Source organism: Zea mays, chromosome 1 (assembly GCF_902167145.1).
Source record: "Zea mays cultivar B73 chromosome 1, Zm-B73-REFERENCE-NAM-5.0, whole genome shotgun sequence".
In the NCBI taxonomy this organism is placed as follows: Eukaryota; Viridiplantae; Streptophyta; class Magnoliopsida; order Poales; family Poaceae; genus Zea; species Zea mays.
Genome location: NC_050096.1, coordinates 178130039 through 178144918, shown reverse-complemented (window position 1 = coordinate 178144918; position 14880 = coordinate 178130039). Strand labels below are relative to the sequence as shown.

The 14880-nt window shown below is 47.1% G+C and overlaps 1 protein-coding gene across 1 annotated transcript; it reads left to right on the top strand.

Moving 5' to 3' along the window:
• The first annotated feature begins 683 nt into the window (after nucleotides 1-683).
• LOC109943705 (uncharacterized) lies at nucleotides 684-2227 on the top strand. Its single transcript, XM_020547202.1, has one exon. The coding sequence runs from the start codon at nucleotides 1191-1193 to the stop codon at nucleotides 1812-1814; it is 624 nt and encodes a 207-aa protein (XP_020402791.1). The 5' UTR covers nucleotides 684-1190; the 3' UTR covers nucleotides 1815-2227.
• The last annotated feature ends 12653 nt before the right edge of the window (nucleotides 2228-14880 follow it).

Below are 14880 nucleotides of genomic sequence, written 5' to 3'. Positions count from 1 at the left end.
AAGTATGTTGACGCCTTTTCGGAGCGTCAAACACTCAACAAGAACCGTGGCGGTGCCCTCTGCACAGGGGCGGACGGTCCGCGCGCAGGGCCGGACGGTCCGCGACCTGGTGCGAGGCGCGGTGGTACTCTCTGCGCAGGGGCGGACTGTCCGCGGCCTGAGGCCGGACGGTCCGTGGCCTGGTGCGCGGCTAGGGCTTCTCTGCCTGACGGCCGGACGGTCCGCGCCCTGGGGCCGGACGGTCCGCGCGTACGCAGAGGCGGCGGAAGTCGCCGGCGGCGCCTGGATCTCGCTCCCGGGAGGGACCCCGTCGGGGAGAAGAGATCCTAGGTGGTGTCTAGGCTCGGGCCGGCCGACCTAGACTCCTCTAATCGGCGTAGAGTCGAAGAGAGGCGAAGAATTTGGGGATCGAGAGGCTAAACTAGAACTAGACTAGAACTACTCCTAATTGTACTGGAAATAAATGCGAATAGAAGTTGTATTGATTCGATTGTTGATTACAAATCGGCCGTATGCCTCTCTTTTTATAGAGGAGGGGGGCTGGACCCTTTACACGACCGGACTCCGAGCTAATTCCGCGGATATAGCTAACAAACATAGCACAAAACTCGGAACCCTAATCTATTCTGCGCGTGCGCGGACCGTCCGGCCCACAGGCGCGGACCGTCCGGACTGCGGACCGTCCGGCCTCAGGGCCGGACCGTCCGCACCTCATTTTGGTGCTCAACACTAACATTCAGGAGTCCAAAAAAACTATATCGTCCGAAGCTAATAAAATAGCTTCCGGCTAGAATATAACTTTATCTTGCCTTGTATATCTCAGTGTGGTTGTTTTAGAAGAAAAATGAAATATATACTGACCTCAGACATTTTTCATAGTTTTGGTTTGGGACTTTGGGTAACTGTTGATTAAGTTTGATCAACGAAGATTGTCTATCTTTTATAAGTCTATGTGATCGGAGACCAACACTGTGGTGTGTTGGTCCTGTTGTTGATCCTGATCGTCGGAAGGCGTTATGCATGCAGAGTTGCATGACGAAAGTGCTATATCTGGCTTGGTCGGAGTTAGGACAAGCATCATCCTACAATGAAGCAGAGCCAGTGAGACACTGCACTGCCAACACGCCGACGCATGCACGCCTTGTTTTTCTCCTCGCCTCAAGCTACACCTGACCCCAAAGAAAGAACACATGAGAAAAAAATTGCATTCTCGAAGGAAAGGAGAGACGATGGACCTAGTCGACGCGTCGCCGCTGGAGGTCTCGCCACGGACGGTGAGTTGTCGGCGGACGAAGCCGTGGAGACGGAGCATCAGCATCGGGCGTAGCAGTAGCGGCGGCGGGGGCAGCAACATCGAGTACACAAGCCTCCGCGATGTATTGGAGGAGGAGGAGTGCGGCGGCGGAGGCGCCGGCGGCGACTGCGTGGGCGGCGGGGGCGAGCAGCACCAGCAACAACAGCCGTGGCGTTGGGGCAGCAGCTGGGGCGAGTACTCGTGCCATGACATCCACGAATTCGATGCGTCCAACATCGGCATCCGCAACCAGCTGCTAAAGCACGCGGCGTCCGCGTACCTACAGTCGGCTGTGGTCGTGGCGGCCGGCCGCGACCAGGGCTGCTGCCTCACCCGCCTCTGGCGCCGGGCACAGCTCCGTGCCGGCGGGCGGCGCGGTCGGGGCGGCCGTGGCCGCGTGCTCATGCGCGCCTGCTCATGGCAGGGCTGCGTCGACGACCCCGCTGCGTTCCTCGCTCGCTCCGCTCGACGCCTCGCCTCGTTCGTCGCCGACCGCGTCAGCGCCATCTGGGCATGGTAGCTTTGGCACTGCCATCTGTGGAACTCCTTGCCGAGTTCGGAACTCGAAAAGCACTAGCTATTTATATGTATGGTCTTCATCGATCCAACAATGGTTTTGCAGTTTTCTCTCGCATCGCTATTGCGTATGCGCAACCTAAAACAACCTTGATAGGTGTAAAAATGGCAGTATGCCCTTTCGCCATGAAATGCGACCAGAAGGGATATTTTATGTGCTGTTGTTGGAGCGAACCATGGCAATCGACGGTTCGTCTCCGAATGGCATCATTTATATTCTTTTGTGACCAATGGGGTAGCAATAGCAATATAGCATTTGATTTGGATATGGTTGTATCTGAATTAATCCATACTGCAAGAACTAAAAGGGATTATGACGTTAACAGAAGTAGCTACAATGCTACATAATTGACCTCACTGTCATCGTGCACATTGCTTATTAACCGGTGGTGATAGTATGTCTAGAAGTGAAAGTGATTATTAAGTCATGAGTGGCGGTCTCTATCACTGTCAATTTTATCCATGAAATGGTAGTGACTTAGCATCATCATCGTCGGTTCTATCCACGAGCCAATAGTGATACATGGTCATCTATCTCTGTCGGTTTATGCCTTGAGCCGACAGTGATCAATTCTAGACGACTCGATAATGATAGATTGCACGAGAAGTTTTGTAATTATCTTTTTTATGTTTGATAAAGGCAAACTTTATATTATAGAATTGTATTACTCGACAACATCTATTAACTTGTACTTTGTAACCTTTTCATTTCAAGTTATTTTGGGACCAAAATATTTGATTTACATGTTTGTCTATAGGTAATGTAATGATTTCATATGCTTTGTGGTGAGCGTATAATACTCTCTCTGTATCAAAACATAATTCATTCTTCTTATTTAATGGATTCATACAATGCTTGGTGTATATGTTCCATATATGTGTCTATATTCATTATTCTCTAGTTGAATCTCTACTACTATATAAGGACTCAATGTGGACGTCCACATTGCTTCACCATGCCCCCGCCTATGCCCTCCACCCTCACCTACATGTACCCTCGCCCGACCACTCCCCGCGCCCTCGCATGCGCCATCCTCCCCGCGATGACCGCCCCAATGGTAAATCCTAGCGTAATGCCCGCCCCGCGATGCAAAGTCCCCGTGCTCGGTGTCCCCGACCATCTTCCTCCCCACGCCACCGCTACCCCCGCCCCCAACACCGCCCTCTTCTTCCCCACGCGTGCCCCACCCCTCCCTTATTGCCTTTGTGGCCACGTGGCGATGGGCTATTGTCGGCCACGCCGGCTCCTCTCCCTCCCAGACGCCCCCTGTGTCGCGGTGGCTCCTGCCGTCGCACGCGCCTCATGGAGCACCCTAGGACTTCACCGTGCCTTCACCACACTACAGGAAACGACTAAATTTTCGTGGGCCAAAAACCCACGAAAATAAGCCTAAACCGACGAAAATAGCCTATTTTCGTCGGCAAAATAGCCGCCGAAAATAAGTTCGACGAAAATAGGGAATTATTTTCGTCGGTACCGACGAAAACGACTTATTTTCGTCGGCTTCCCCAAGGCCGATGAAAATAGTTGGTCGGCTGACTATTTTCGTCGGCCACTGAGGCCGACGAAAATAGGAACATAATTGTCGTCGGCCCTGGGTGGTGGCCGACGAAAATATCTGGGCACGTATTTTCGTCGGCCACCACCCAGGCCGACGAAAATTCATGATACCCCCCCAAAAACAGATTTTTCTGCACCTTTTATTAATTCACAGCAAAATAAACATATACACAATCACATATACAGATTTCACAAACAATACAGTTTTCACAAACAACATTCACAAGCAATTACATAATTGTTTCAAACATATTCCATACATATAGTCCATATATAGTCCATACATAAACAAAGTCATTCCCTCCAGAACCATAAACAAAGTCTATACGTATCCATACATAGTCCATAAACAAAGTCACTACTCACTCCGGCGGGCTATGTGAGTTTTGGCCACTCCCTCCTCCGCCACCAGGAAGGTGGCCACTCCCTCCAGAACCATGGACGAGGAAGTCTTGGACGTTGACAGCACCCTCCGATCCCTGAGCATGTGACGCTGAACCCTGCAATTCATCAATCATTCAAATAAGGCTGTGTTTGGTCAATATTTGCATAAAACTAAACATGGAACGTCACCTGTGATCCATGGTGAGGAGGAGGCTGTGCATGCATCCACGGGTACTGTTGTGCTGGCCACCCCTGAGGTGGCGGTGCCATCCACGCTTGAAATGGCTGAGAGCCCGCTGGTGGCTGGAAGACCGGTGGCACCCATCCCGGGACTGGCTGCGATCCTTGGGGTGGTGGAGGTGTCCAAGTGCCTGGAGGTGCCCACGTCCACCCAACACCAGTCCACTGTGGCTGCGACGCTGGAGCTTGTCCTGGCCACTGTCCCCATCCTTGTGCCTGCGAGCCATTTTTTATAATAAAAAAAAGAGTTGCTATGGAATTGAAGTGTTCAGATAGTGTTACCTGGGGAGGGCGAAAAGCTGGCAAGTTCATATCAGGGCCGAGTCGAGTAGTCATTTCCTGCAAATGGATGAAACGTTAGAATCGCAACATTATACTTTGAATTCAATGACGACACGTGATGAGATAGACGGATTACCTGAAAATAAGAAGCCATATACTGCGTCAGCTGTCCAACCTGCTCCTGTGCTGCTCGAGCCTGCTCCTGTGCTGCTCGAGCCTGCTCCTGTGCTGCCCGAGTCTCCTCCTCCAGCTGAGCCTCTCGAGCAGACTTGGAGGAGCGAGAACTCCCTGCCGAAGACGATGCTTTCCCTTGACCTAATGTCCTGTTGTACTCCACAACGCCGGTGCCAAAGGCAAACCTGCATGATACACATAGTTGAGCCATTAAGTGGACACATTCTTGTTAATGAAATTGTCGAATCAAAGACAACCACCTCACCTGCCATGCTTTCTACCCCCACCACTGTGGTACAACGCCGAGGCATCTAAGTCTGAATGCATCCAGTCGAAATCAGGCCCATGGCGTTGAGTCATTTCCTCCCCATATGCATTCTGCAAAGAAAGTTAGAGTTGGAGTTAGACACAAAACATGCAATTTAATTCGTAAATACAACTTGTTTACCATTTTCTCCCTTGCCGCCTCGCTGCATAGCTCATCAGGGTTCGCCGGATCAGGGCCACGGTGACCACGGACGTAAACCTCCATAAAACTTGGAGCAACTCCACTTTCAGCTTCCTGCATGAAAAAGAAGAGTTAAACCATATAATTTTCATAGATGTAACATACAAGTTTGATTTATATACTTACCATGCGGCGTGCGGTACCAAGGTGTCCATCGGTGCCGTACCTATGCCCTGGTCCTTCAGTGCCACGGTTGACACGGTGCTTGTTGGACTCTGCAATCCACTCAGGCGACGCCCATCTCTTTGTCAACCACCTCCAGGCTTCCATGTCCTTCGCCAGCCAATCCACAACGCTCTCTAGGTACTGCTCCTCTGTGAGGTAGATCTCATTGGCCCCTAATGCTTTGCTCATTTTCTGCCCCTTTATCTTCTTGTAGTAGTAGTTGACGGCCGCGATGCGAGCATTGTACATGGCATCCTTGATGACCTTATCAGCGCACTTCCGAAAGTGCCTCTTCACACGTGCCCACTGAGCCTGATCGTCCTCGATGTCATCCGGCAATTGGAACCTCCCCTACATATCAATGGAGAAGTTAAGTTAAAGTAAGATTAGGAGAAGGAATAATTCAGTGAATTGCTTATATACGAAAGTAAACTCACCCAGAACTCGTCCCACACAGCCACCTGAAAAGTCCTTCGTTTTTTTTCCGAACTTCCCCCTCCGCTACTGCTTTCCCCTGACTCCCCTGGCTCGACATAGTCCTTTAGACCCCAGTCAGCCCACTGCATAGCCGCGAACCTCTCGCCATTCAGCTCCACCATGCCAGGGTAGTAGAAGCGACAGAGGCTACCCAACACCGCGTTCACCTTGGGACGTCTGCCTGTACCGTCCCAAGTCAAGTCTTCCCATGACCTACAAACATTAATAAAACAAGTAAACCAGTGCAATCACGTTCACATTAAAAAATTAACACAACAGAAATAAGCCCCACCATTCTCCATGCGGCCGGATGAGCCTCCTCTCGGCAGGTCTCGGACCAAGCGCATTGCTCTTCTTATACCTAAGTATACAAGTAAATTCAATATGATGAAATGATTAGAAACTAATATCAATTAAACTAATATGCATAATAATACCTGAAGGACGTAGAACCATCTGACGCGTCGCCCGCGCTGCCTGCCCCCATTGGGTCAACCTCCTCATCCTGCTCACCCTCCTCATCCTGCTCACCCTCCTCACCCTGCACATGAGCATCCTGCTGAGGAGTCTCCTGCTCACCCTCCTCACCCTGCACTTCGTCTAGACAGTCGAGAAGTTGCTGCTGCCTCTGTCGGCTCTGTGAGGTGCCCTGAAAAAGCCCACTGCCCGAGCTGTCCTCGCTGGCCGCGCTGCCCCCACTCCTCCTCGATCTCCTATGCTTGAACATGTTCAACTGTAGATAAATTAATGTCAAACCACAGTATATGAAACAAATAATATGAAAATTAATAATGTGGAAATTGGAATACATAGCTTAATTGATTAACTAAAAGAAACATACTAATCAAAAGTCATCCGCATCCGATGATGCTTCTTCGGCTCGTTGTTTATTCATACGCCCTTTCTATAGGATACATCCACCTGAATTGCACTGGTCCGCCTACCAAAGCTTCCCAAGGCAAATGCACAATTAGATGTTGCATCACATTGAAGAATCCTGGCGGGAAAACCTTTTCAAATTTACAAATAAGAATTGGAATTTCTTTCTCAAATTTCTGCATCAACCTCTTCGATATCGTCTTTGCGCATACTTCCCTATAGAAGTAACTCAACTCTGCAAATATGCTCCAAAGCTCATCCTTAAAATAGCCTCGAAACATCACGGGCATCAGCCTCTCCATAATAATATGGTAGTCATGGCTTTTCAAACCGATCAATTTACCGGTCTTCAGATTGACTGCCCGTTTCAGATTTACCGCATACCGATCTGGAAATTTCAGATTCTTCAACCACTTAAATATTTCTTTCCTTTCATCCGGCTTGAGGCAGTAATCAGCTCGTGGCCTACTTTCATGCCCTTTATCGCTTACTTTCAACTCGAGCATCGGCCTCTTACAAATTTCAGCCATGTCTTTTCTTGCCTTCATATTATCTTTCGTTTTATCAGTCACATCGAAACATGTGCTTATGATGCTTTCAGCAACGTTACGCTCTTGGTGCATCAAGTCTATGTTGTGCGGCATGATCAAGGCTTTTGCATACGGAAGCTCCCATATTGATGAAATATGGGTCCAGTTATGGTCCTCCCCGTAGCCTTGGAACCTATCATTTTCTCCTTGCTTCAGACAAGCATGCCATGCCATTATCTGCGGTGCAGTTTGCCTCTTTGGTGGCCCATTTCTGATTTTGGCTCCACCTCTGAATGCAGTAAGCGAATTCCTAAAATCATGCTTGAATGGAGTCCAACGTCGATGAGCATCAAAGAATGACACTTTCCCACCATGCTTCAATCTGAATGCATCTGTATCATTCATACATATGGGACAGCACAACCGACCATGGACACACCATCCAGACCAATCTCCATACGCCAGCAGATCATGCACTGACCACAAATAAGCAGCGCGCATGGTAAACTCCTTTTCAGTATGGCTGTCATAAGCCTTCACACCTCTCCACAATTGTTTCAGCTCTTCAATTAAAGGGCGAACAAACATATTCAGCTTTGGCCCTGGATGCTCAGGGCCTGGGATGACTAGTGCAAGGAACATGAACTCTTCTTTATTGACCAACTCAGGAGGAAGATTATATGGCACAATGAAGACAGGCCAACACGAGTAAGGGCTTGCACTGGTATTGAAAGGTGTGAATCCGTCCGTCGATAGACCAAGTCGTACACTCCTAGGGTCGTTTGCAAATTCGGGATCAAACTCGTCAAATGCCTTCCACGCATCACCGTCCGACGGATGGACCATTATGTCTGGATCAGTGACGAGACGTACACCATTCTTTGGCCACGTCATATGCAGAGCTATTTCCTTGTTGAGGAACAACCTTGAAAGCCGAGGAATGATGGGCAACCGACGAAGTTGCTTAGCTGCGACCTTCGTAACTACCAATTCACCCTCATCATTTGTCACCTCGACATATCTAGAAGCTTCGCAATGCTTACAACGGTCCAGCTTGTCATCCTCCTCAAAGAATAGCATGCAACTGTTGGGACACACGTCGATCTTCTCATATGTCATCCCAAGACCAGCCAACATCTTCTTTGCGAAGTACATATTTTTTGGCAACTTATGATTCTCCAGGAGAACCTCGCCCATCAGTTGGACGATGTCGTTGTAAGCACTGTTTGAAATGTTGTGCCTCGACTTTATCGCCATTAGTCTTGTGAGAGTCCCAAGAACTGACATCTGAGTGTGCTCGTGCAGTCTCTCTTCTCCCGCGGCGAGTAGCCGGAAGAATTCTTGAGCATCACGTGGAAGCTGTCCCGGCTCCTCAGCGTTCATTTCAACATCCCTACCAAGATCATGCAACATGTCGTCCATCCTATCATGATCGTCATCAAGCTCCACCTCCGCGTCAACGTGTCTAATAGACTCTCCATGCCGGTACCATACAAGGTAGTTCGGCATAAACCCACTTTTGCAAAGGTGTTTCTCCATTTCTTCCTTCTTCTGAGGCCACTTGTTCTCGCAGCGATTACAAGGACACTTCACTAGACGACCAGTTGCATCTTTGAAAGCGTGCTCAAGAAAAGCCTTTGTTACACTCATCCATTCATTCGAATGTGCCCCATCCTTTCTCCACCCGTCATACATCACCCTCCGATCACCGTCCATTTCAAAGGCTAAACAAAAGTCAAAGAACATCAACGATCGTCCGTGGCTTAATTAGGTGAACTCCCTATTAGGTAAAGGCCCTAAACCCACCCAAGAGTGTAGGCTGATGCTTGTGATTTATGACGTGTAGCCTACGATTGTCGCGAAATTTCGGCAGCATAACCCCGCTGCTCTCCAAGCACACGCCTGAACATGGTGTGTTGGAGAACAACTGGGTTACACAACCGAAATTCCGCGTCAATCGTAAGGCACATGTCACAAATCACAAGCATCGGCTTACACTCTCAGGCTGTCCAAAATACGTGGACAATTCCGGAACGGCGAACCTCACAAGCCAATGTGACGTTCGCCGTTCCCGAACGGGTGACACATACGGTTCGCTACGGTTAACGATTAAAACTGAACTCTAAACATTAAAAAATAACTCGACAAGTTAACTCAAATCTTAATCACAAGGCGACCATACCGGAGCGGACGTGGGAGGACGTCGACGGCGCGTGTCCGGAGCCTGGGCGGGTTCGAATTCGACGGAGCGGTGAGGAGCGGGTGCGGCAAGGGGCGGCGGACGGCGTGCCCGCGGCGAGGGGCGGTGGACGGCGGGCGTGTGGCGGTGAGGAGCGGGCACGGGCGTGCGGCACGCGGCGGTGAAGAGCGGGCACGGCGAGGGGCGGTGGACGGCGGCGTGTTCGCGGCGAGGGGCGGTGGACGGCGGCGTGTTCGTGGCGAGGGGCGGCGAACGGCGGGCGTGCCCGCGGTGAGCCGGTGAGGAGCGGGCGCGGCGAGGGGCGGCGGACGGCGGGCTGCCCGCGGCGAGCCAGTGAGGAGCGGGCGCGGCGAGGGCGGCTGACGGCGGGCTGCCCGCGGCGAGGGGCGGTGAACGGGCGGGCGTGCTCCGTGGCGCGCGAGCCGGTGAGGAGCGGACGGCGGGCTGCCGCGGCGAGGGGCGGCGAACGGGCGGGCGTGGCCGAGGAGCGGGCGCGGCGAGGGCGGCGGACGGCGGGCTGCCGCGGCGACGGGCGGGGTGAGGAGCGGGCTGCGGCGAGCGGCGGTGACTTTGGGCAAAACGGAATCGAATCGAGCGTGTCCGCGGGATTAGGGTCGTTGTATTTTCGTCGGCCTGATTTAGGCCGACGAAAATAGAAGTTATTTTCGTGGGTCGGCCGACGTAAATATAGCGGCCCACGAAAATAACTGCTATTTTCGTCGGTCGCAGGGGCCGACGAAAATAAGTGTCGAATTGTCGTCGGTCGGCCGACGTACATATTAGCGGCCCACGAAAATAACCTCTATTTTCGTCGGCCACGGAAGCCGACGAAAATAACTGCTGTATTTTCGTCGGCCGACCCACGAAAATATTCCAGCCCACGAATATTTATGCGTTTCCTGTAGTGCCACGAAACCCTCACTGGCTTTGGAGTCCAAGGTGGCACGTCTTTCTCCACCTATCACCGCTCCCCTCGTCGCTTCGCCCGGCCTCCATTCCCTCCAGCCTCGGCACCGTGTCCGTGATGCCCCTCCTCCCACGCAACAACCGCCGTCTAGCCCCACATCTGCGATGCTTGGGGTCCACAACCGCTGCCCCTGCTCCCCCCCGCCTTGCCCCGCCCCGCGTCTGTGATGCCCGGAATCCCCTCCCTTGCCGCTGCCACAGACGCACGACCATGAGCCCGGACTTAGCAGGTGGGCGACAGGACGACACAGAGTAGCAGGTCACCGCGGTCGCATGACCTCGAGCCCGAACACAACATGGACGTCTGCGACATCCACTCTAACATGTGGAACTAAGAGTGTCATCACGGGGCAGGGTAAATGTTGCAACGGCTGCTGCGCACACAACCTTTCCTCTCCTCGCCTTGTCACGTTCCGATGAAGGCAACTTGGGCGCGCACACCAGGTATTCGACGTGAGTCCTTGCGTTACGCTAATGGTCCTCTTCACCTTACAACTGAGCATTGTCCTGGGCATAGGTTTCACTGTCGTGTTGGGACTTGCTATGAGGTTCGGGGCTGGCATTTTCACAAGCGGATGCCCTCCCATTTGTTCCACCTGCCTCCTCTACCTATAGATGGGTGACACATTGATCAACAGTCTTATGGTGGGAGATTGTAGTAAATGGTTGTGTGCCCGCGTTTCAAGGTTCTGGGACTTCTACAACCCTCGGTACAAAACAAAATAGTTGCACTCCGATTTGGTCCTTATCGATGAAGAGGCACACCCTTTTTAGTGCGTTGCGACATCACCCTTTTTGCCTCACAGTTTCTCACCTAGAAAATGCATTTGCCTAAGGTCTCATCAATTTTTTCGCTGCTCCTATAACATGCAATGCTTCATGTTAACCCTAAATATTGTCATATATCTAGAGGTTCTTGATTATAGTTGGACAAACTTTCTACTCTCTTTGGTATGCAACTCACCATTGATGAGTAGCCTGTAAAATGTTTTTTATAAACTATACTTTTGTAGCTCGATCAGAACAAGAGATCTTCATTGTGCATCTAGTTCTATTATGTTGCAAGGTGAGGTTTCAATTTGGGATGTGCATATATTTCTTGGGCATGAATTTTGTTGAAATTTGCACTCGACCTTTTCTATACCTAAATTAAGCTATCAGTATTTTATAGTTCTTGGGTAACAGACTATACCATATATTATAATGTTCATCCTGGATGATTATGCTTCTGATCAGCATGACTGACGTGAATCATATCCTTCAGGGATTCTATTAAAAGGCATTATCGATACATCTCCAACAGATTTGCAGCTGAAGCAACATGTGAAACATATTTATCATGTTAATACAATTTACCTTAGCATTTGATTAGCCCATGACATTTTCTTACACGTCTCAGTTAATCATTGTCATCTATCTTTAGAAATGTATTATATCTGTTGTTTTATTCTTGTATATGTATAATCTTTTTTTGTCGTTGTATATGTATGTTCTTTCTATAAATATGGACAATAAGGTTGTTCTATTCGTTGAAATAACATAGATTTATAAATGACTAAATAAGCTTCTTGGGATAAAAAATCATATGGAGGTTGAATTTTTGTGGAGTCTGGTTCACAGTTTTCCTAATGGTCAGGCCATGCCCCCTAAAAATAAAGAAGAGTTGGCATAGTTCAACTCCAGGACAACCCTTGCTTCCACAGTTTTGGACGAGTGCTTTCAGCCACACATTGATGATAGAAGTGGAATTAATATGATTCACAATGTTGCATATAATTTTGGGTAAGATGTCTTCGGTCTCTTGATTCATTGTGGTAATACTTTCATAAAAGACCAAGATGAATGATTTTCCTAAACTAGCTGCAATTCAACGAATCAACAAGGCAATAACTCTTGGATCATGGAATTTTGTTTATTTATCTTTCACTTTTATTTTTATTTTGGGAAATTTGGATCCATACCATTAAAAGATCACCACTTTGGATCCATACCATTACTATCTCACTTACATGTGGGTCCACATGAGTCAATGACATGTGGGGTCCATGGTATATATATCTAAAGTTTGGATCTTTTAATGGTATAGATCCAATTGTTCCTTTTATTTTTTAAGAGCATGTCTACGAATTTGAGGTACCTAGGGAGCTAGCTGTAACAGTTCTAGAGCTATCATTCCAGTCTTCTTACCACAAGAGCTATTCTAGCACTTGTCATATTTTTTATTTTGTAAAACATCAGTTACTCTTTGGATTAAATGTATTACAATTTACATTTTTATCTTTATCAAACTGTAGATATATCAGTATATCACAATTGCATTGATTTATATGATATGCAGTAGGCTGCTTAGAGTATTCTCTAAAAATATATCTACCTGACCTCAAAATTCATGGTTTTCCTTTTCCATTCTCATGGCCGAGATCATGTTTCACATGTGTTTCCTGTGCACTACTTGTTTTTCTCATGTGATGTTTGCAGCCTTAGACTTAGACATGAATATGATGCGAAGTTCATTCACTTGTCTTTACGCATATCTACTTATAGTCTTATGCCATGTCTGCTTTAAGGTTCTTTACTGTGTCATTTTTATGGTTATATGCAGTTCCTAAATCAGTTTGGCAACAAACAACCAGTGGCAATTTCAGTTTAAGCAACAAGTAGCAATTTCAGTTTTCTTCCTATTTTAGTTTGGCTCAGTTTCTGTTATTGGGAGTCTAGGATTTCTTTGGGTGGATTATATGGACAGGTAGAAAGTAGCACATGATGATGTGAACTCTATTTATTAATTTGTGATATCTATTTATTAATTTGTGTACTGTTACATGAACCCTTTTTATTAATTTGTGTAATGTTTTGTGAACTCGAATTATTATCTAATGATGACAGTGGCTCCGAAGATGGGAGTGCATCTAATGATGGGAGTATCATGTTCCTAAATGTGGAGAAGGGGTCCTCCACCAAACGATGAGCAAGAGCATTTTAACTATTTGCGTTCATGTATTCGCAATGTCATAGAACACACATTTGGTGTTTCAGATTATTATTGAAACACGATTTCATTGATTGTGCTTTATTTCAACATGATTTAAATATGAGATGTAGAGTGATTGATGTACATCACTTCACTAATCATGAAATCTGTAGAAGGCGAAACTACTAGTTTAGTTTAGATTTTAATTTTTGCTAATGCAAGAAATACATCTCCTTCTATTAGTATAGTTTGCTTCCACGAGTTTTCTGTCAATGTTTCCTTTTTCTGGTTATTCACAGGTGGCACATTTGCTCTGTATTCTCTACCAACATGCAAAGGTCAGTACTAAGACAAATGAAGAATGAACAACTTATAGTCGACAAACTTATAAGGAGAATTTAGTTGTAGCAAAAGTGAAGAAATGGCTAGAGGGGCGTGCATATAAAAATAGCTATCTTCATATTCTCGTTTTGATTTGTACATGTACCACCATTGGAGATAGGATCCTGGCTCCTGCAATCTCATGTATTCATAACCATAGTTTATGAGTAAACCTAATGCAACTGCAATCTAAGCTGTATTTTTATATGTTATATGCAATTCTTTCTGTAGCAAGTGGAATAAGGGTTCTGAATCAGAACATGAGTACATATGTATTTTTTCTTCTCTGTATAGTTATATTGTTTTTATTTTTGAATCTGGTGTACTATTTGCATGATCTGATGAGGAGTATAACTTACTTTACCTATATTGATTGGTGTAATATCTTCCATTTCTTGCAGATGTGATTGTAATTGTCGCAATGTTCATATTAATTGGCGTATTCTACATGCAACACTACGGGACAGATAAAATTGGATGGCTCTATGCACCTTTGGTGCTACTATGGTTTATTCTAATTGGGAGCGTTGGGTTAGTGAACATACATGAATACAATGGTTCTGTTCTAAAAGCCTATAATCCAGTTTACACCTTCCTGTATTTCAGACGAGGCAAGTCTGGGATTTGAACATCTCATAGAGGGGTCATGCTTAGCATCACAGGTCATTGGAAATTAAACCGCCACTTTTGCATTATAGGTCAGGGATGTTTGTTCAATAATTTATTTTTCTCTTGTTGCTACTATGCCTTAGACTTAGACATGAATAGGATGCAACAACGGGGAATTGCATTAGATGAAGCTGTACATATGCATACCACACCATGTGCATGTGCTTACCAAGAGGGATGCCTGTGTTTGGCATGCTTTCACCACAGTTAGTTTTTTCGATGTATCTAATGAGGTACTTTTTACTCCAAAACCATTAGTTTTGTTCTACTTCATGAAAATGTAGTGAGCCCATTCGATATTACTTTAACTACCATTTATGTTTGTTCTTTTGAAAATGTATTAACCATTAATTTCACTGAGATAAAGCCAAATACTCATGTACCTTTATGTTTGCCCTTGTGATCTCTTGAAACTTGATGTTAATTAAGACCTTTAGACCTTGTATAATTGTAGTCTTAATTTATATGATTGTTGGCAGAGAAGTAGTTTTTTCTAAAATGGGATAGCTGGATAAATTTTTTAGTATAATTCTGTGGAATGTTATTGATGCCGAAAAAGATCGAGGAAGATATATTTGTACTTGTTAGTGTCCAGGGATGTTCAGAGGAAGCATTTTTCTGGA